This window comes from Fundulus heteroclitus, unplaced genomic scaffold (assembly GCF_011125445.2).
Source record: "Fundulus heteroclitus isolate FHET01 unplaced genomic scaffold, MU-UCD_Fhet_4.1 scaffold_126, whole genome shotgun sequence".
Taxonomy (NCBI): Eukaryota; Metazoa; Chordata; class Actinopteri; order Cyprinodontiformes; family Fundulidae; genus Fundulus; species Fundulus heteroclitus.
Window position 1 is genome coordinate 459,011 of NW_023396538.1, and position 20,957 is coordinate 479,967.

The following is a 20,957-nucleotide window of genomic DNA, read 5'->3' on the forward strand; positions in this document are numbered from 1 at the left end:
AAAAAGATTAAAACTGGGGTAATGTACTGTTTTTTTTTTTTTTTTTTTTTTTTTTTTTTTTTTGGTATTGGTCAAGTCTTGCGGTAGCATTGTGCAGTAACTGCAGATGGCCAAGATCTTATCCAAACATATGAAAACGCTGTAACGATAGTAGAGATAAGATGAAATAAAAGCATGAATCATCTCTTATTCAGCCTTTGATATCAAAGTTGAAGCTTAGAAATATATGTTAGCTGAAAGAAGCAGTTTTGATCAATCTGCGAGAATGACACTCTAGTGACATGGCAGAATCAAAAATTACGCCAAGGTTTCTGAGGTTTGGTTTGACAGAGGAGGCCAATACACCCAGAAATGTCTTAATTTCCGTTACTTGGTTCTCAGGGGCAATGATGAGTGTTTCGGACTTATCAGAGAGTACTTGCAAGTACTTGTCACAGAGCAACTGTTTAATATCATTAACGGTGTTTATCAAGCAGGACAATTTAAAATATTTAATAGGCTTAAAAGAACAATAGGGTAGTTCACTGCTATTGTTTTCATCTGGGTTTTTTGCGCATGCGCGCAGGACTAGTAGGCAAAAGGCGAACACAATGGCGGACGCAAACAGAGAAACTGACGAGTTCTCCACGTATTTTTTCTTCTTTAGATAACGTATCACAAGATCGTTTTAAGAGTAAGTTGATGGTATCAGATTGCCAGGTCCACACAGCAAAAGCTATTTTGGTGTTTTTTGTCTTGTTAAAATGGGTGGGGGTGTCGGCGACAGTGCAGCGTAAACACAGACGTACTAGCGCGCGTGAACGGGGGCGTAATGGAGCCGCTGTCTGGAGCAGCAGCGGCTGCTGCTGCTGCCGCTTCTCCGGCCCGTCTAGCGATCGCCACCTCCCCTCCGCCGCTATTTAAGTAGAACAATGACTAGAGCAGAATTAAGTTGTATTTACCGGAGATGAAGTGTAGACTGCAAATTTTGTCGTAATATGATGGCTCCCCCAGTCGATTGCGAGTGCTCTTTTCATTGAAAATATCCATTTCTTTCTTCGTCCTTCCTCCTTCGGTAAACAACAGAAACGTACATCCAACGATTTGGAATGCCTCTGTGTGCAACCGGGAGCACAACAAGTTGTAGGCATTGTTTAGATTCCAAAAATAAACTAACTGAAAGTACGCTCTAAATCACCAGTTTTGTCATGTAGTAGACGAGAACAGTACTGTTTTTTGCCTACCCGCGGGACCTGGATGTAGTGCTGACGTCACGCGTGAGCTACCCTATAGAGCTGAATGTCATCAGCATAGAAATGAGATGTCAGCGGGCTACCTGATTATCTGGTCAAGAGGGAAAATGTATAAAGGGGGGGAAAAAAATAGGTCCCAAGACAGAGCCCTGTGGTACCCCAAATAGCAAGTATTGAGTTGGACATGAACAGGTTTCCAAAAACACTAAAATAATCTTCCAGAGAGATTGGCTGTAAAGTCCTCTAGAGCCGTACCCAATAGACCTACTACATCATGACGCCTGTTAATTAAAATACTGTGATCGACAGTATCAAAGGCGGATGTAAGATCCAAGAGAACAATTACTGTTGATGCTCCAGAGTCTGCAGACATTAAAATGTCACTAGAAACTTTAACCAAGGCAGTTTCTGTGGAAGAGTTTACAAAATCCAGATTGAAGATTGTCGAAGAGCTCATGTTTTTCCATACAGGAAATTGGCTGCTCTGCCACTACTTTTTCCAAGAACCTTTGACATGAAAGGAATCTTGGAGATGGGCCTGAAATTATTACGCTGGGTAGGATCTAATTTGCACTTTTCAATAATTGCTCAACAGTAGCATGCTTGAAAGAACTTAGAACCGCACCTGTTGAAAGTAAGGTATTGTTAATCTCTACAATACAAGGGCAAATAACGGGTAACCTTTTTTATTTTATAAATTGCATTCTTAAAAAAAAAAAAAAAAAAAAAAAAATTGGGAAAGTTGAAAGGTTCAATTCATCAAGTAAATCTTAGATGTTCTGTAAAGTAACTGGATCAAACATTCAGATACTGAGTGCGATGGAAACAAAGTTGACACCTTGGGTCTGTTCTTCGTATGTCGCTAACTCAGTTAGCTGGATTTGATTGTTGACGATTTGGCATGATCTTGGATCGTTTGGTTCTTCGAAACTCACCCTGGACTTGCTGTCATAGCAACATGTGCGCAAACTTAAACCTGCTTGCAAACTTAATCCTGTTTCATGTAAACAGGATTAGATTGCAGCTTTATAAGCGGAGGAGATAGGCAAGTCTGTCCAGCCAGTGCACTTGGATCACCTAGTGGCAGAGGACGGGACAGAATTGTGGAACACCCTTTTATTTTTTTTTAATGTTTAATAAAAGACGAAACAAATAATGCTTTGTTCCTGTCGTTTTTATTTAAACAATTTTTTATAAAGAAAAGACAGCAAGTCATCTTTTGTCTGCAATAAGAGATGGTTATGTAAATACTACTGTTAAATGGTGTATTAAAACTTACTCTGAACGTCCTTTTGAATCAACTCAATCCCTAGTGCAATTTTTCTCTTTCAAGTTGTGGAGTTCAATTTCTCCTTCTTTTGTCCAGGTCAAAATACTATTTTTATTATTTTTTTTATTTTGTTGAAGATGCCATTTTATATAAGAAATGGATGGCAGCCTGTGTCATTTTTGTGAAAGAAAAAAGGGTGAAACATGCCTCATGCAACAAAAGTAAAAGAACCTGTTAGAAACTAATTTAACAGTGGCTATTAAAAAAGAGGAAGTTGCTTTTTAAAATGCAGTCTAATAATTAAAGGCTACCATTTTGTAGAATATTCTTGTACTTCACTTTTTTCCCCATGTTCTAGTTGCTCCTGTGGAGGCTCTGACATAAAGGAACAAAGTAAATATGACATTATTAAAATGTAAAAATTAGGGCTGGGCAAGTTAACGCGTTAATTTCGCGTTAACTCATTAGACTATTAACGGCGATATTTTCTTAAACGCGCGTTAACGCATGTTTACGGTGTAGGGGTTTGAATCAGAACAGTAGGTGGCGATAATGCGCCAATAACCTCGCTGTCAGCCAAGCCTCGGATTCAGAGTAAGAAAGGTGCTGGCCGGAAAAAAACAAAGCCGACATGCGGAAGGCGGTGTTTCCCGCAGGAATAGCGTACCGCGCACGTGACGTCACCGTCTCAAGAGCAACGCCCCTTTTGCCGCTTAGGTAGGACATACAGGTAGAGAACGCCCGTAGCAACCAGCTATTACACGCGCAACAGAAACAGCAATATGACCGACTTTATAGCCGTTAAACTTTCCCAAGACGATGTCCCAGGCGCACGGATAACTGGCCGCACTGTCGAAGAACACACCAACCTTCAGCTCAAACGATGGCTTGAGTGTCGAGGGCTTAAAAAAACGGAAAACGGGCCGAGTTGATCGAACGGTAAGCTTTGTTTTTTTTTTGTTTTTTGTTTTTCCTGCGCGGCGATCATGGCGTCTGTCCAGGGATCGGTATATGTTTAATGTTTGTCTTATTTGAAATGTTTTCGAGTAAGCTATCCTGGTAGCAGGGTATCATGTTAGCGCCTGCTACCATGATAGCCTATATGCTATCATGGTAGCAGGCGCTTCATTATTAACGTGTCGGCCACCAAAATACTCTTACCTGTTCACTACTTGATGTCGCTGGAATTGGGTCAGGATGTTCTTCGGTTGGGCCCTTTCCTCCAACAAAATGCTTGCTACATATGTACTTGAATTTGGTAACTTTTTCTGGGTTGAACTGTTGTGTAGGCTGACCGCACCGGTGTACCCAGCGCACACATTTCTCCTTGGCAGTCTTGAAGAAAACATCCTTCATATGCGGCCGATCAGCGTACCTCGAGTAGCTGTTGCACGTTCCATAGCAACAATGTTTAAAAACCATGGTTTTAGATTTGGAAAAAGCAGTCGTTTACCGAGTAAAACCAAGGGTAACGCACGTCTCTTTTACAGTGAAAAAGCGATGGACTATGCAAGCTTGCCCTACTGCGTACCACGTGATGTGACGTTACGTTTCTAAAAATAGCACGCTCGCGGTACGCTATTTGCTTAGGCGAGGCGGTGAGTTGGCGAACGGAACAAGTTTTGTGCGGAGCGGGGGGTGGTCTGCTTAGACGCCGTCGGTGAAGTCTCTTCGCAAAAGTATCCATGTATTTTTGCGTTTTCCCCCTGCCATTCACTATATGCACGCGAGAAAGCAACAACAAAAAAACGCGTGTCAACGTCAAATACACACAAGCAACGCAAGCATATCGAGTTAGTCAGCATTTCAGTTTAAAGTTCTTCCAGCAACAAATATGACAGAAACAAGTTAGTTGTAACCACTGCCAAGTTAAACTTTGGTATTGAACATAAAATGGTAATGCTGCTCCCTGCTGTTACCTCAGAAATTACCTGTTTTTGGTAGATTTTTTTTTTCCCCCATAAAGAGAATTCCCTGTCAGTGGCAATAAGCTTTAATTTATTGCTATTTTTTTGTTTTACATGTTTAAGTTGAGCTTTACACTAAATATGTGTTACTGATAAGTGTTACAAATGTTACAACACTTTTGTTCATATGGCAGCAGAACATTAAAATAAAAGTGCTCTTTACACTACTTTTGAATTCATTCTTGGAGTTTGTAAATACAATGCGATTAATCGCGATTAATCAGGGCGATTAATCGCGATTAAATATTTTAATCGTTGCCCAGCCCTAGTAAAAATACATACTGTAGAAAGTGATAGAAACATCTAACATGGACAGCACTTGTGCATTTAATTTGTCTGCTGCTTTTTGCCAGCCCTCTCCTGGCTTTAGCAGACTTTGAGGTGTTACCTGTCATTTTAATGACTCAAATTCAGCATAACCTTCCATTAAAAGCTCGTGTTCTGCTTGGGAGAAAAACTGTGTGTTCTTTGGCCAAGCTGAGCAGCCAATAGCAGCGCTGCTGATCATTGTTTGTACTATCGATTAGGGTTGTCACGATAATAAAATGTTCAACTCTATACCAATACTCAGGAAAATATTCGATACTCAATACCATTTTTAATACCACAAGAATAAAAACAAAGACCCCAAAATTTAACAAATATTTTTATTATTAATAAAATACAAAAAAATAAACAATAATAACAATTTTTTTGAGGTTGTATGCTGTACACAATATTAAGCAAGCTTGATTAAAAATAACAAAATTAAGTGTTCCTTCCTTGGCTATGCTTTACACACGTAACAATGACACTGGCCAAACCAGTTGACAAACAAAAATATATGCTGTATTCTCAGCAGCTGCACCTGTTACAAAAAAAGTCTGAAACTGAAAAGTGCACAGAATTATTCAATCACAGTGTTCAGAAAGTGCATTTTCCTCTATTCTGCACTCTAGATGAATGACTGTTGGGTTCCACTGGTGGTAGAACTGGCCTGAATTTGCTTTGCTGTTTGTAGATTTTTTTTTTTTTTTTTTTTTTTTTTTTGCTACAAATGCAAGCATGTCAATGTGTGGGATTTCACTGTACATGAAGTAATTCCGGGAGGGAAGAGCATACCTTGGGTTTAGCTGCTTAATAAGTTGTTTGAACCCAGGTTTCTCCAGTGTATATAGGAACCTGATCCATACATATGTACTCTGCCACAGCTCTGTTTATTTTCATAGCTTCTGGGGACCTCCATAATATTTCTGTTGTTGGTCAAACATAGATGGTAGAGTCGGCTGTGTTTCATGGTGTTTGGACGCAGGTCTACTCTCTGCTTCATTCTGTGACTTCAAGAGAGAAAACACTTTTCAGTCACCAACATTTATGTAAACGTATTAACTATATGCTTATGTATACTTACACTGTCAATTAACGTATTATGGGCATACTACGTGCCTTATTTATTTATTTACGTTGTTTATGATCATCAGACCTCTCAACTTTTATCAAAAGTTAGGAGTGAGATTATGCTAATTTGGGGGCGGGGCTTGTTTGGGGCGGGGCTAACCAGACCCTGGAAGAGCCGGTGGAGTCAACTCCATCTCATTTTTATCCCACCAGACAATGAAGTAGACATGTATTACTTGTGTTAAAAAGAGAAAGAGACATATTAATACTTTATTGTTCAGTTAATGGATTAAAACATAAATAATACACAATTGTTCAAATAATACTGAATAAAATTAAGTAGATTTTAATTATTGACCAAATTATTATACTGTTACACATTCATCTATGGGTTGTTTATCATTGTAAATCTATAACCTGATTGGTGAATCAGGCTGAGTTTCTTCAAGCCTTTATGATCCCCTCAGCAGCAACACTGAAGCACACAGAGGTTCCCGCTGCGTTTTTACGCACGATCCAGCTGCTGATGTGTCCCTCCTTTCAGCTCAATGCATTTCTAGACTGTTACAGTTTATAACATTCTCATCACCTTTCACAGCGACAGGTTTCTCAGTCAGTCGCTGATCAGACAAATCTCTATTGCTCTCGTCAGTGCGCTCTGGGCGCCCAGAAAGCACCTGCTCCGAGGGAAAGGAGGGGAGGGAGAGGAGCAAGCGCGGAGGCACAGAAATACGGTGCATATAGTTAAAAAAATGCAGAATTAATAAAAACGAAACTTATAAACTGACCAAGTGGCGTTTTAAACTGCATCTGGTTAGCAGAACTGTTTTATGATCCAGCATGCAGCCATCACTGGTTCGGAATGAACCGTCATCTGGCAGCAGCTCTCCCTCCGCCCTCTCCCCTCCTGTGTACGCGGTACAGGACCTTACCGGCTCACTTTCACCACTGTTAACTAAACTAAAATTATTCATAACTCTGATCACTCTTCCTGCTGCTCTGTTAACACGAACTGCAGCAGGAATTACTGATGGCCACAAGTTGTGAAAGAAGCCGAAACAGCTCAGCAGAAGGCGGAGTTTTGTCGTCCGCAGCCCAGATGGGCTTTGTGATTTTTATGCGTGAGAAATTCCATGTTTGCGTGTGAAATGTCATGTGTTGCGTGTGAGCGTGTGAAGTTAGTGAAATGTGTGTGTCACACGGTCAATGCGTGAGAGTTGAGAGCTATGATGATCATTAACGGGATGTTAGCCTTGAATTGCTAGCTGCGGCTAATGGCTAATAATAACACGCCAACATTAATGCGGGCCACCGTCCACGATAACATCAATAATAGGTAAGTTTGAAACAAAAGACACTAACCTGTTGAAATTCAGTGAGAAGGCCAGGGTGTTGTTCCATCAGATGTTTTGAAAAGTTTGACGTACTGCTAGACTTGGTCGCCACCGCCTTGAAACAGTGTTTGCGCACTTTTCCTTCCATGTCAGGCTCGAAGGCAAAATACCTTCAAACAGCACTCTTGCCTCTATCCTTTTCCACCAAAGCTGGTTGATTTGGCCCTCCTGCAGCAGCACTGGCCATGCTCTCTACTGTTTTTAGCTGTGTCTCAATTCGCAGGCTGCGTCCTTCGAAGGACCCAGCCTACACAGCCTTAGGAGGACCCAGCCATCGGAGGACGCTCTGGAGGATCCTCAACCGTTGGTAAATGGGACGGTCTAGCTTTTGGAGCACTTCCTGGTTGCGACACGACGTCATCATGTGTACCCCAAGCCCGGGAAAAACAGTGCCAGACGACAAAAAAATGGATATCGAAATTTTTATTTTTTTATTTACTTGTTATTGGAGGAGGACAGTCGGTTTAGACGGCTTCGGCGGCAGGAAAACAGGCGACAAATTTTTGACAGGGCAGCAGAACCGGTAGCAAGCTACACAGCCCTGCTGACTGAGTCCTGACAGCATGGAAATCAGAACACCCACCCAAGGCTTCTCTTTGGTTGAAAGATCTGTCCCTGTTTCTTAAGTTAGAGAAGATCAAATTTTGTGTTAGAGGTTCGGTCCAAAAATTTTATAGAACTTGAGCCCCTTTATTATCTTATGTCGAGAGACTGGATGCCCTCCCCCGAGACTGAAAGTAGCACAGGAGCTGGCTCTGGTGTGTGTGTGTGTGTGTGTGTGTGTGTGTGTGTGTGTGTGTGTGTGTGTGTGCGCCTGTGCCCCCGGCTTGGCCGTCTCGTGGTCCCTTGTGGTTTTGGCTGTGGACAGTGATTGTCAACCTGTACAATTAAGTATCCATGTCCTGTCTTGATTTGTGTGCTCATGCCTGTGTAGACGCTTGTTTATATGCTGTCCACGTTTTTGAGTTCTATTTTATGCTTGTGGTTTTTCAGCTGTATAATTAATGAAAAAATAAAAAATAAAAAAAAATAAAAATGTTTATTGCAATACTCAGCTACACAGAGATTAACGTGTGGCTTATCAGCGACAAAGCGTGCCAGAGCGAAACGCGAGGCTCGCTCAGTCTGCAGATGAGAGTGGTTAGACGGCGCTCAGAGAACAGAACGTGCGAGAGTGAGCGGGGAGCTTACCGGACACAGCGGGTGGCTCTCAGTGATGGCAGCAGGTGACTGAGCAGCTGGTGGGTGGGCCGGTAGAGTTGGAGTGGGGCCCGAGCATCACCGATGGAGGAAGCGGAGATCCATGGACAGCTGGAGGAACCAGAGGAGATCTGTTGGGGTCCTCAGCCCGGCTTGGTAACACCAAGGGAGCCTGTTGGTGCCCCTGGTGAATTCGGTTCACTTTGGGCATCTAAATGAGAGCAGTGGTCCAGGAAAATGTTGGTTATTTCACTTGCGGGCTAGCGGCTATGAGCTAGCCGAAACGTGGTCAGGGTAGGCCAGTCTGAGGTCCTACATACAGTAGAGTCCCCAGCATGCGAAACTCAGCCCTGCAGCGGTGACTCCAGATCGGCTTTTGCTCTCAGCTTGGGATACTGTGTTGGCTTTTGGCCGCTCCACATTTCCTGGAATCAGTTTCCTGCAATAGCTGAGAAGAATAAACACAGCTGATTTTGGCATAGGGATTCTTTGCTGGCAAGAAGTGTGAGGAGGGGTCTAGGCTCATAGCAGGCACCCTGCTGAGAGAAGCTGTCTGCGTGTATATGTGAAATTCCTTTGCTTACAACCCATCCTGACTTCTCCATGGTATGTGTTTCTGATTCAATCTGAATTCTACTCCATGGAAAGATCGCACAACACAGTGGCACCACTACATTAAGAATATGTGAGCAATGATTATTAAAACTCTCAGAATATTTGTGATTTATTTGAGCCATCTTGTCTTGAGGGCTGCCTGTTGCTGCTGACCAACATCCTGAGTAATAACTCTTTAATAACAAATTCTACGTTTGGGGGGCGATGGGTCCAGAGGAAAGCTAAGGTTAAAAAATATACAGCAGTGATCACTCATATGTAAATCAGTAAGATGCAAATTACTGATATTTAGGCCAACATTTAAAAAAAGATCCAAAGTGTAACACTGTGTGTGTCCAGAGACATGTTGAATAAAATCAAGAGTCCGTGATGTATTAAAAAGTTAGTTTCTGTATTACAGTTACTATCCTTCACATATGTTAAAATGTTTAATAAAACTTTTTCAAGTTTTATGATGGAAGATCTGAATTCAGAAATAAAAGCTCCAGGAGGGCAGTAAAACATGTAAGCTAAAACCACCTCGATCACCTGAGATTCGAAGGAAGGAAAAAGTCTGAGTATCCACTGACCTGCATGAGAACATCTCTCTCTCTATGTACTTTGGCGAGTCCACCACGGTTCAAGCGTGGAGTCTCAATGAATGAACAGCCAATGGGACAGAGCTCATTTAGGTGGATAGATTCCTGGTCCCTTTGTCATGTTTCTATCAAACATGAAATCCATGCAGTTGCTGGGGAAGAGCTCGTTCAGAGTAAATTACTTGTTTCCAATGGAGTGAATGTTCAACAGAGCGATCTGAATCTAAGGTGACAATATAACTGACGGCAAACGCCTGGAGCAGTGACGGTGCCACGTGTCACCCACGGCTGTAGACAGGTGATCCAGCACAAGATTCAGAGACCGGCATGATGAAAACAAACTTGAATTCTAGTCTCTGACCCGAAGGGGAACTGGCACCAGGAACCGGGTATGGCTTTCACTGTGCAAGTAGCTGTGGCCCTGCCATAAACTTAGACTTAGAAAGACTGAAAGCATGCTTCATTTTAGACTTAAATGCAGCCCTTCATTTTAACAAATTTTCCTGTTACTGTTATAAGGGTAGGCAAAGAAGAGGAAATGGTGGAACAGATTAATGCTGCTTCTCTATGAATTCAGAAACTAATGCAGTGTTGCCCTCTAGAGGCTATATTCAGGGATGCACAATGAGGGGTTCACCTTTTCAGGCTACTTGTCAAAAGATTTAAGATGATCTTCTACCCTCTGGACGTCCTGAACGGTTGGAATACTCATCTTATGTAACCCTGTTCTGAACTTCTGATGGTCTTCCTCCTCCAGGTAAAGAGAGAAATTGTTCTTCATGAGGGTCACCGGGACTTCTTCATCCACTCCTGGGATTCACAGGGTCAGAAGTTGACTGTTCCTGCCATGGTGTTGTATCATGGGCATCGTCACGGAAATAATGATCTGAACTGTGAGCATCACCACGATAGTCATACATCCAACAGCCAAAATCATGATCAGACTCAGATGGACTCTGTTACTACCGAGGTAGGTTTAGACCTGGTGTGACGTGGGTCAGAAAATTGTATTGTTAAACATAAAGATCTCAGTTCTGATATGCTTGTCTCCATAAGCTACAGTATTGTTTTGCTGAACAAATGCTTTCTCATGCAGAGATGCTTTTCATTATCAGCTTCCATAGTTTTCATTCCTGTTGATATTCAGTTTTACTAAAATAATTTTGTTACAGCTGAAGTAAATGGTTTCATCTTTTTACAAGGGGTTTACTTGAAACAGAGGGAAACCATATTAAGAGTGTTACCTGGGATGACAATTTCATTGTTTTTAAACTGGAAATCAGGGTGCATTTGTTTTCAGATTTTTAAACATCTTTTTCTGGAAGCTCTTAACAGCATCAATAGCTTACTGACAAAATACATGTTTCTTTAGGGTGCAGCTGATCCTCAGATCCCCATCCTGGATTTCCCCAAATCTAGTCAAGGGCTGAAGAGGAGGAAGAGAGACTGGGTCATCCCTCCTCTTAGTGTTTCTGAAAATCACAGAGGACCATTTCCCCAGTTTATTGCCCAGGTAAGGGGAAGTAAAATGTTTAAATGAGGGGAAATGGCATCCAGTCCCTTCATCCTGGTTCTTTCATTTCTATCTTGTATTTGTACGATGAATAGAGATTGCTGTTAATATTTCTACTATTGCTGACTTGTTCAGCAAAGCTGAATTCTGGTCCCATACTTGAATAAAATTGTTTACTGGCCTGTTGGGCTGTCATTCAAGAGTTAAAATAAATTAAACAATCTAAACAAAGTCTGGTTGCAGCAGAGCCACTTCTCTCAACTCAATCCTTGTCTGTGTTGTCCAGATACGCTCTGATGCAGATAAAATGAAGAAGATCACATATAGCATCACTGGTCCAGGAGCAGATCAGCCCCCTGTTGGTCTTTTCACCATGGACAACGACAATGGTAATCTGTATGTCACACAGGAACTGGACAGAGAAAAAAGGGAAAAGTACCTGGTAAGTGTTTTCTCTGCTACTTTTTAAACTTTTCTATTTAATTTTCTTTGTTAAAAATTGTAAAGGCGTGAGGAGTTATTTTTCTGCAACCGTTCTCAGGTTTTTCAAAATTATATTAAAAAACATAATGACTAGAAAGTACTTTATTTTTTATTAAATATATTGAATATAGTTATTAATAGTATATTTGGGGATCCTTTCAGCCTATGTTACAAGCTAGGTTAATATTTTAATAAGTTGTACTTTTCATTTTATAGCTTAAAGCACATGCTGTGGCACTGGGAAGCACTGGACCTGCAGAGGAACCCATGGAAGTTATTGTCAATGTAATTGACCAAAATGACAATAAACCAGTTTTTAATCAGTCTTCCTACGTGGCAGAAGTTCCAGAGGCCTCACCAAAAGGTAAAGTCACTGGTTTCTGGTGTTGAACACACAAATGTTTTACAAACTAAATTGTAAGTATGCTCGGAGGTTTAGGCAGGAACCATTATTTTAAAACTTGGTGTATTTAAACAAAACCAGGATATATTTATTCAGTTTTAAGCTTTAGTTAACTTTATAAAATGGCAATCGCCTACAAGGAAAACACTTGGACTTCAGAGGATGAATTGGCATTTTCTGTCAACCACTTGGACATTGATTTTGAGAAATTCTTGAGCCCTCTGTACACACGTCCTTTTGGATATTTAGGATTCTTTTCTCTACAGTCCATTGTTAATTTGACACTTTTAACTAAGATTCTGTTTTGGTCCTCAGTTCAGCAAATTTATCTCTGTGGTGCCCCTTGCACTTACCCCTTGCAATGAGTACAGGCTGTATGCCTAGGAACTTTATTTTTACCTACCTGTGGCCAAGGAAGGGATTGGGTTATGTGTCTGTGAGCCAATCAGCTTTCTTGTTATTGGTTAGTCCGTTTCACTCAACTTGATAGTCCATTTGCAGAAACAGAAGTAGTGGTTGCTGTTGTCATGGAAAAATTAAACTTTAGCAACACTTGGTAACAAAAGAAACCGGATTTAGGCTTGGTTAAAGGGCTTCAAATAGCAACTTTGAGGCCTACTGCTGCTTATGCAAAAAATCAACATAAAAGTATGAAATTTGGGTGTATGGGTGGTGGAGCTGCATTTAGAAAGCGCTGTTACAGCTGTGAATGGTCTTAGATGGACAGCAGCTATCAGTCAGTTTTGCTGCTCTGATCCCGGCCCCAACACTGGTGGTGGTTCTTCCACGCTGACTCAGAGGGAACACAGTTCTGCAACCCCTGTTAATGACCTCCGTGTAGTCTTCGGACCAGAACCTACATTATTCAGAGGTTCTCTGAATTCTCCACATGGTGACTAAAAGCCACTTGTGCAGTGCAAATGGCTCCAAATTATGTCCCAACTCTGACACCTTTAAGTAATTTTAGATAAAATTGGTCACATAACCCATTCTACAGTAGTGGATTATCAGGAGAGAACTCTCTTCTAAGGTAACTGGACCATTCGGGCTTATGTTCACTGAATCTTAATCAAATTACCAAAATCTATCAGCTTGGCTGACATGCATGTTTTTGGGCACGGGTGCAAGTACAGCCCAGATACCTGGAGTCCAAGCTCATTGGGTATGCAGCAGCCAACAATTTAATGAAGCTTGTATAAGTAAATGTTTTTAGCAAACATGATTACTGACATGTTCAAGTATTTGGTAAAAATGGATACTCAAATAGCAGCTGTTTGATCATAGCCTCTGATTCAATATTTAAAAATTAGATCACTAGACTCACATTTTTAAAGTTATGTGTAAATCTTGAAGACTAAAATAAGCCAGACAAAATCATCCAAAAGCAAAAATTCAAGCAGATGAAACTTTTCCAAATCCATTTTTTTCTTATATAAAACTTATGAAACAATACCTACAGTAGGTAATGTATCTTTATCAGAACAGTGCTAAGTCCTTCCATTGATATCTGCTATTTACATTATAGTCACTTGAGCTACGGCCAAATGGCATAGCAGGCTCAATAGTTAGGAAAGAATGGTAAAACAACAAAGCTTGTGTATAAACAAGAAGCCTTTAACAAAAACTGTCATCTCTAATTAATTTCTGGTTAAAGCAAGTCTATTTTTTCATTCAGTGAAGTTACACTTGGTGGGTAGAATTGCCATAAGATATACTTAAGTAGCGCTACTTGTATTATTCAAGTAAAAGGAAAAAGTGCTTTGCAGTGAAACTACTCCTAAAATTTATTTCCAAAAATTTACTCAATTAAATGTATCTGAAAAGTAACTAGCAAATGTGCCTCTGTTGTTAAATTTCATTCATAAAGGTCTTTCATTTGAGTTGGTGATCCCAGCAGAAACCGTATTATAGTACTGTCTGCATATCCTGGTAATTATTTTGATAAATTACTACATATTTGTTGAAATCCTCCTTGGGTATAAAACATCAGTGTGGCATCCTAGGTATTTGCACCAAGTTCAGCTGGTGTCTTGCATTGGAGTTTGAATCAGTATGGCTATCAGTTTAAACTTTTTTGTGATGTCACTTAGAGAAATTTACAACAGTAGCAATCCCGTGGTGGAGTATGAAAGTGGCTCAATCTACCAAAAAAAAAAAAAAAACGCAGCTCCTTCTTGTGCCTCCGTAGAAAGCACTGTTCCTAACACCTAGTGACTCCCCCCCCCCTCCAAAAAGATCAACGAGCAACAAAACTAGTAATTTTAAATTTAAATTCATAAGGTTTTATCAGCCAACAGTGTCAAATGGAACAGAAAAAGGCAGAGACAGACCAGAAACAGATTTCATAAAAATAAAACCTTTTTAGGTTTGGTCTGGAAAAGGGTGTCTGTTGGATATAAACTGGTAGCTGGTTCCACAGGTAATGTGCCTGATAACTGAAAGACCCAAGGAAAATAAGCTAAAATTGGCAGGAGGCTTGCTTTTAGTTTCAGCAGTAGCTACTCTGGTTGCAACATTGAGGGTCAGCTGGAGTGTGCTTTTCCTTTTCTGAAGTGTTTTTTTAAGTGGGAGTGAAGGAAACCCAGCACACTGCAGCTGAAACTTGACAAAGAATCAGGTTCCTCCATATGTGAAAATGAACTCAAGAAGGGCTGGGTGATATGGCCCAAAATCAATATTGCAATATTACTATTTTGCTTTTTTTTAAAAACAATAAAAATGCTGATTTATTGTTTTATGCTCAGTATTTTCTCAAGGCTTTTATGCTCCAAAATTAATGTAGAAATGACCTCATTGACACACCTTAATCACATGTAAATAATTAGGTGACCACTGTTCCCTTAAAGCTGCATGCATGCGCAATTGCACACTGCATCTGGATTCAGCACTCACTGCAAATCTATGTAATAAAATCCAAGATAAAATGTAAACAAAATAATAATTTTGTACTTTTTTTTGCAATTCTGGTGAGATGGTGTTCCACGGTCCTACTCTGTATGTGCCAAGTGCTGATCAATGCGCACCACTGATTGACAGGTGGGGCAGACGCCTTTGTAGTTGGGCAGGTGGCGTTGTCCATCTTTATTTCTTCTGCTGCATGTCAGTTTTTTGCGGCTGCGTTTTTGGGACCTGCTTTTGAGATCGCAAGTGCCGTTTTTTTCAACCAGATTGGTTGTTTCTGAAACGCTGTTGCTCAGTTGGAGCATCAGCTGCAGTTGGAGTCCTTTGGTCAAAAACCAGCACAGGCTGTGCGCTGCAGCCTTGTTGTTCTAGCTCTGTTTTTGAAAAGCAACTCTGTTTATACATTTGTTATGAGTGCATGCCTGAGGACTGGCTTGCACGCATATAGTGCTTTACACTACAGTCATTCACACACACATTCCCACCCTGACTGTGGTGAGCTACAGTGTAGCTACAGTTGCCCTGGAGCAGACTGACAGAAGAGAGGCTACATAGTACCATATGCTTGTGCTAAATCTCACTGCACAAAATGTAAATAATTTAATTGCAATACAATATTAACTCTGAAAGATGTACATGTCTCTCAGTTCTTCCTTAGCAGGACCTCTACTCTGACATCAAACTATACAGCTCAGATTTCTTTTACTTGTAAATCGGTTTTATCTAAATAATCTAAAGGAAAGTATTTAATTTGATTGATTTTGTAAGCCATGTAACTTATGATCTCAGGTTTTCAACAGGTGTGTAATACTGGTGTAGCGTTGGCACGTGTTATGTTCAGGTTCAATGAATGCTCAGACACATGAAACATTGGAGATGATCTTTTCAGTCCTGCTTTCCTGTTAAATCTGTTGATTGTTGTGGAAATTGGGGCAAATCCTTTTCTCTCATTGACCTGCATTGTTTCCTCTTGATTAGGTGTGGATGTGATTCAGGTTTGGGCAAGCGACGCTGACGATCCTACTACTGCAAACGGCATCATCCGCTACCATATCGTAAGCCAGCAGCCAGAGGAGCCCAGTGAATCCATGTTTTCCATCAACCCTGTAACTGGAATGATCAGAGTCAGTGGTGCTGGACTGGACAGAGAGGTGAAAATTCTGTCTTCAGTAGTTTGATTAAAACCACAAACTGGCTTAAAGCTATAGCCGGTAATCCTGTTCAGAAACACTTTTTCTACTGGGTGAAATGATCCTTCATCCTAAGAGGAGTATTCAGAAAAGGACACAAGAAAAATGTGACCTGTGAAAGCCACAGGCCTGTAAAAACAGAGTCAGACACATGGCATTACGTGAGTGCGTCACGTAATTGCCAATTAGTGTGCTCGTTCCATGCTACTTTCCTCTTGCTGGCTGCACACTTCTAGTGTTTATGTATCTGCTTATCTTTGGTTTTAGCAGTTCATTGTAGCTCCCCTGCTCTCACCCTCCATTTTGAAAATGGCTGAGAGTCTAAGGAAGCAAACTGTCTTACAAGTTTATCAGAGGAGGAAGGCCTCAGTAGAAAGAAATGACCAGAGTGGATTTGAAAGATTCTTCAAGTGATTCCCCCTGAGGAGTGGAAGAGTAGGTAGGATAGTCTTATGCATGCCCTTATTCCAAAAGGGCCTATGGTATTTCTTAGTTACATTTCTGGGAATATTGCCATCTCTACTTTTTTTTTTTTTTTTAAAACATACATTCTCTCAGAGAACTGACAGACTCTAGGATAGGTGTTGAAATGTCTGCCGAAAAAATTATGTTCCCACTCTGCTAGGAATAAGCTTTGTCAAAAAGGAAAGTTTTAAGCCTTGTCTTAAAAGTAGACTGCCTCATAGACCAAAACTGGGAGTTCGTTCCACATAGGGCTGCAACAACGAATTGATTTAAAAAAACGTTGGCGGCGAACTTCAATTTGTTGTGTTGTGCGATTAATGCATCACTCGTCATGTTGCAGAGCCATTACCTCAGCTGGCTGGGTTACTGGCTTCAGAGCGAGTTGAACGCAGTGAGGCCGAGACAGAGCAAAGGGGGTATTTTTAAACACTGCTTTATTGTAGTAAAGTCTATAAATGACGACACGTTGCACTTCACAAAACCAAACGTGTGTTGGTTCTGACTGTTCTGAGTGCATAAAATGGACTAAGGCTGGGCAATATGGCCAAAATATATTTTATAGTATTCAGGAGGTAAAGAGAAATCCAACAATATAAGTTATAAAAAAACTTAACAGGTTGCCTTGAAATGTTCCATAAAACTGAAATATTACACAAGTAATGCTTAGTGGAACCATTTCAGTCTTAAAGTATAAAAACAAAAATCACCATCTGTTTATTGGATTGAAAGTCTGTATATAACAAACTAAAATCCACCGCAAATTCTAAAGTGCAGTTAACTTAGAAAGTTTGACTCTACATATAGAGAATTTCTCAAACAATTTGAGCAGAAATGTGATCAACAAAAATGTTACCTTTTTTACAGGAGGTAAACTTCCAAAGCATTCAACAAATGCTGAAAATAGTTGAAATGCTGCCTGAAAAAAATACCAATCAGTGGCAGAACACAACCATCTAGCTGGTTGTTACCACTTGTTACAGTTTCATGTTCTTATCCAAAAACATGAGCCTATCCGCTGAAGCAGACTTCAGTGCAGATTTACTACAGGTAACAATGTTCCCTCCTGTGCTAAACAGCCTTTCAGAAGCTGAACTTGTGGTTTTGATGCACGGATATTTTATTTATTTATTTATTTAATTTTAGACCTTGGGTCTAGCATGGTTGCCAAATCCATTGGTTCCACAACATCTGGGTCTTGTTAATACTTGCTGTTAAAGTACTCCAAAATTTAGCTTTTTAAGAATTTTGTGAGCTCTGTCATTTTCCTTCACAAGAAGAATGCTGGTGTTGAATAGCTTAAGGACACGTCTCAAGGATAAGATCCTCTCTTCACTGCTGCCAGCCTTGTGCTCTCAGAGCACAGGGACAGCAGCTCTGCTTTTCCTCTCACAGTGGTTTGATCAGTGGCCGTAAACCAATTTTTTTTTAACCAGTGTTTGTAAAATGAGAGCCTTGTTAAATATGTGGATCAGATGCATTTCATCAGCGTATAGAAACATGGTGTCATTTTCTTTTTTTCTTTTTTTCATTTCCAGGCATGGTCTTTAATATCTATTTGTCACTCTTCAGTTTTAGAGCCTGGGCAACCGAGGCACTGGAAAAGGGGCCTAAATTCAAAGTTTATGAAATGACCTCTAATGCCTTTATTACATTGAGTTGCTGTCATGTAATTGGCTGACTTGGTAACTCATAAATGAAGAATGTATCATTCATAGATGGTAGGTATGGAAAGGTACCAACAATCTAGGTTCGATGTGTTCCTTGAATGTGAAGTCAATTTGGTAAGTTTCATTCAAAAGAAAGAAACGATATGCTGAATTTTATTTATTGAAGAAATAATGTAACAGGGCCTCCTCTATTCTGAAATAGTAATTTGACTTTAATAAAAACCTTCAAAATGGGCCATAATAAAACTGATGTACATTGGGCAATTAGAATTTTTCAATTATACAACAAAACAATTTAAATTGTCTATTGCTTATCAGGGATTATTGAATAGGAATGTGCTGATAATTTATTTAAAGGATAAAGTTAAAATCTATGGATTTATTTTAATATCTAGATGGCCCAGTTTGAACTTGAGTGCCATGTTCATTTTGACACCATATTGTAGTCAGACTTAGAAAACTTTAGTATAAAGGCAGCCCTAATATAAGAACAGTTGGATAACATTTTTCTTATCACAACTTAAAGGCAAGAGGTTCTTTCTGAAAACGTCCAGAAGAACAGAATATAAAGTGTTGCTTTCCTGTGTAGGAAAAATGGACAAGATGACACTTGGATGTATAAAAATACTTTATGGAACTATGTTCCTTGTTGCCAATTATTGGACCATTTTTTTAAATTTTGTTTAGTGTAACATGGATCAGCTTATACAAAACCTTTTTCAGAGTAAATTTGGAGATTTGCATGCAAATGTATTCCATGTATTCATCAGCCAAGTTCACTTTTGGGTTCTGATCATTTAGCAGCACATTTTTCTTTTTCTTTTCTTTTTTTTTTTTTTAATTCAACTACAGTCAGCAGGGTGGCTTGGTGCTGGTTCTGACTGGTTTTTGCTCTAATAGTCAGCTTCAGTCTGTTTATTTTCAGGCATATTGGCCACCAACTATTTTACTGCTGCCAGAGGGAAGTCTAGTGAACAATTTCCTGCAATGATCAGTGCGTGCAGTAGAACCTGGGTGCGATTTGATATGGGGGGGGGGATTTTCCCCCCCCTCTGGTTGTGATGTCCCCCCCCTCCCTGTGGTCATTCATGTTTTATCCCTGGGGGGGGATACATTCCTCCCCCTTCTGATCTGAATAAGTAATATTATCAGGGGTTTAATGTTCTCCATCGCTGTGAGGGACTTTCGTCATTTGGAAAAAGAGCACAAAATGTTCCGTGTAGACTTTTTATTCAAGATTTTAAACAGAAGCTGCGCTCAACCAATTAAATCTGGCAGAGCCAGGACATTAGCCAATCAGGAGAGTAGGGCGGGTCTTTGCAAAGCGGAAATCTACCAGTCTGAGGTTTATCTGTGTTCAATCATTTTAACTTTTGGAAGAACATCTCAAACTGACCACAGATGCATGAATGAAAGTAGTGGTGGTCAAAGGTTTTCTTTGGATTTATGCAAACCAGCAGGTCAGAAAGTTCAGCGGATAGAACAGCTGACAACAACTTCCCTCGGTAAGTGTGTCTGTCGCTGTTATGTTTTATTTAAAACTGAAAGAGTAACGCTCTAGCTCGGTTAATTAGCATGACGCACTTTTTTTTTTTTTTAAAAGGAGGGTCGGAATGTGAAACGATGTCCAGGTTTGACTGGTTCTGATTCGGAAAAAGTAAAAAAAAAAAAAAAATCATAATTATTCCACCTGCGCTTTTCTGTAACAAAGAAGGTCGTGGAGGGGCTGTTGACCATCTCCAGCAGTCAATGAGCGAGAGGTGGGGACACAAGAGTATATAGGATTGATTTATATTAAATGTGACAGGGGAGTTAATGTACAGGTGTGAAGAAGATGATGTAATGATGCAAGCGGCTGTCTTTTGAACTAGCTGCAGTTTATGGAGGGTTTTGAAATTGTAAAGTGGAAAGGTGAATGGACTGTGGACCAGTTTGGCAAAAGTGCGAATGAAGACCTTGCTTGATGCTGCAAATATGAAAGTTAACCAGGTGATGGTATGGATATGGAAAGTGAAGGAGATTATGGAGAGGGCTGTCCAGGATGGCGACAAGGCTCTGAAGCTGGAAGGTGGAGAGATACAGGAATTGTCAATGGAACAAGCAGATTTGGTTAAAGTGGACTTTGCACAATAAGCAAATGAGGTTACTAAGGTGGCATGACGTCCACGGCCCAGGAATATATGGGCTGGCTAGAAAATGTTTTCAGTCAAATTTTCAGCAAATATTTTTGCTTTAACCCATGAATATTATGGATTTTTCAAAATTGATATTAATACAGGTCTTGTGTCCTTCACATTTGTAAATTAATTTTGTTTGTTTTTAAAGAGTATTATTAAATGTTCTGCTCAAAGCGGTTAAAGTAAACTAATACCCACTCCCGAGTCCCGACAGTAGATGGCGCAAGTTTAAAGACAATAGTCTAACCCAGGGGTTTTCAATAGGTGAGGCGCGCCTCCCCTGGGGGGCGCCAAAGAGTCACAGGGGAGGCGCGACAGAGAAGACAGCGCTGCCGCTCAACTCTGTGAAACTATGTAGCGATAGTCATGCCTTCTGTTTGAGCGCACAGGAACCAATCCAAGCCCGCAGTGAGACAACTCTCAATGCTCAAAACCGGTCTGGCACGGTGTGAAAAACTCTTCTCAACCCACTGTCCTCGCGGTGAGTTCCATCTTTGCTTGCGCGCTACTTTGCTCGCGCGCACC

The 20,957-nt window shown here is 40.5% G+C and overlaps 1 protein-coding gene across 2 annotated transcripts in view; it reads left to right on the forward strand.

Moving 5' to 3' along the window:
- The window catches only part of cdh1 (cadherin 1, type 1, E-cadherin (epithelial)), a 369,868-nt gene that overhangs the window by 334,273 nt on the left and 14,638 nt on the right, over positions 1-20,957 (forward strand). Inside the window, exons 4-8 of one of the 2 annotated variants that reach the window (XM_012857691.3) lie at positions 10,391-10,603; positions 11,006-11,146; positions 11,433-11,588; positions 11,846-11,993; positions 15,912-16,084. In XM_012857691.3, the coding sequence (XP_012713145.2) occupies positions 10,391-10,603; positions 11,006-11,146; positions 11,433-11,588; positions 11,846-11,993; positions 15,912-16,084 (831 nt within the window). The remainder of the gene's footprint in view (positions 1-10,390; positions 10,604-11,005; positions 11,147-11,432; positions 11,589-11,845; positions 11,994-15,911; positions 16,085-20,957) is intronic. The other variant, XM_036128959.1, reaches the window with a different exon arrangement.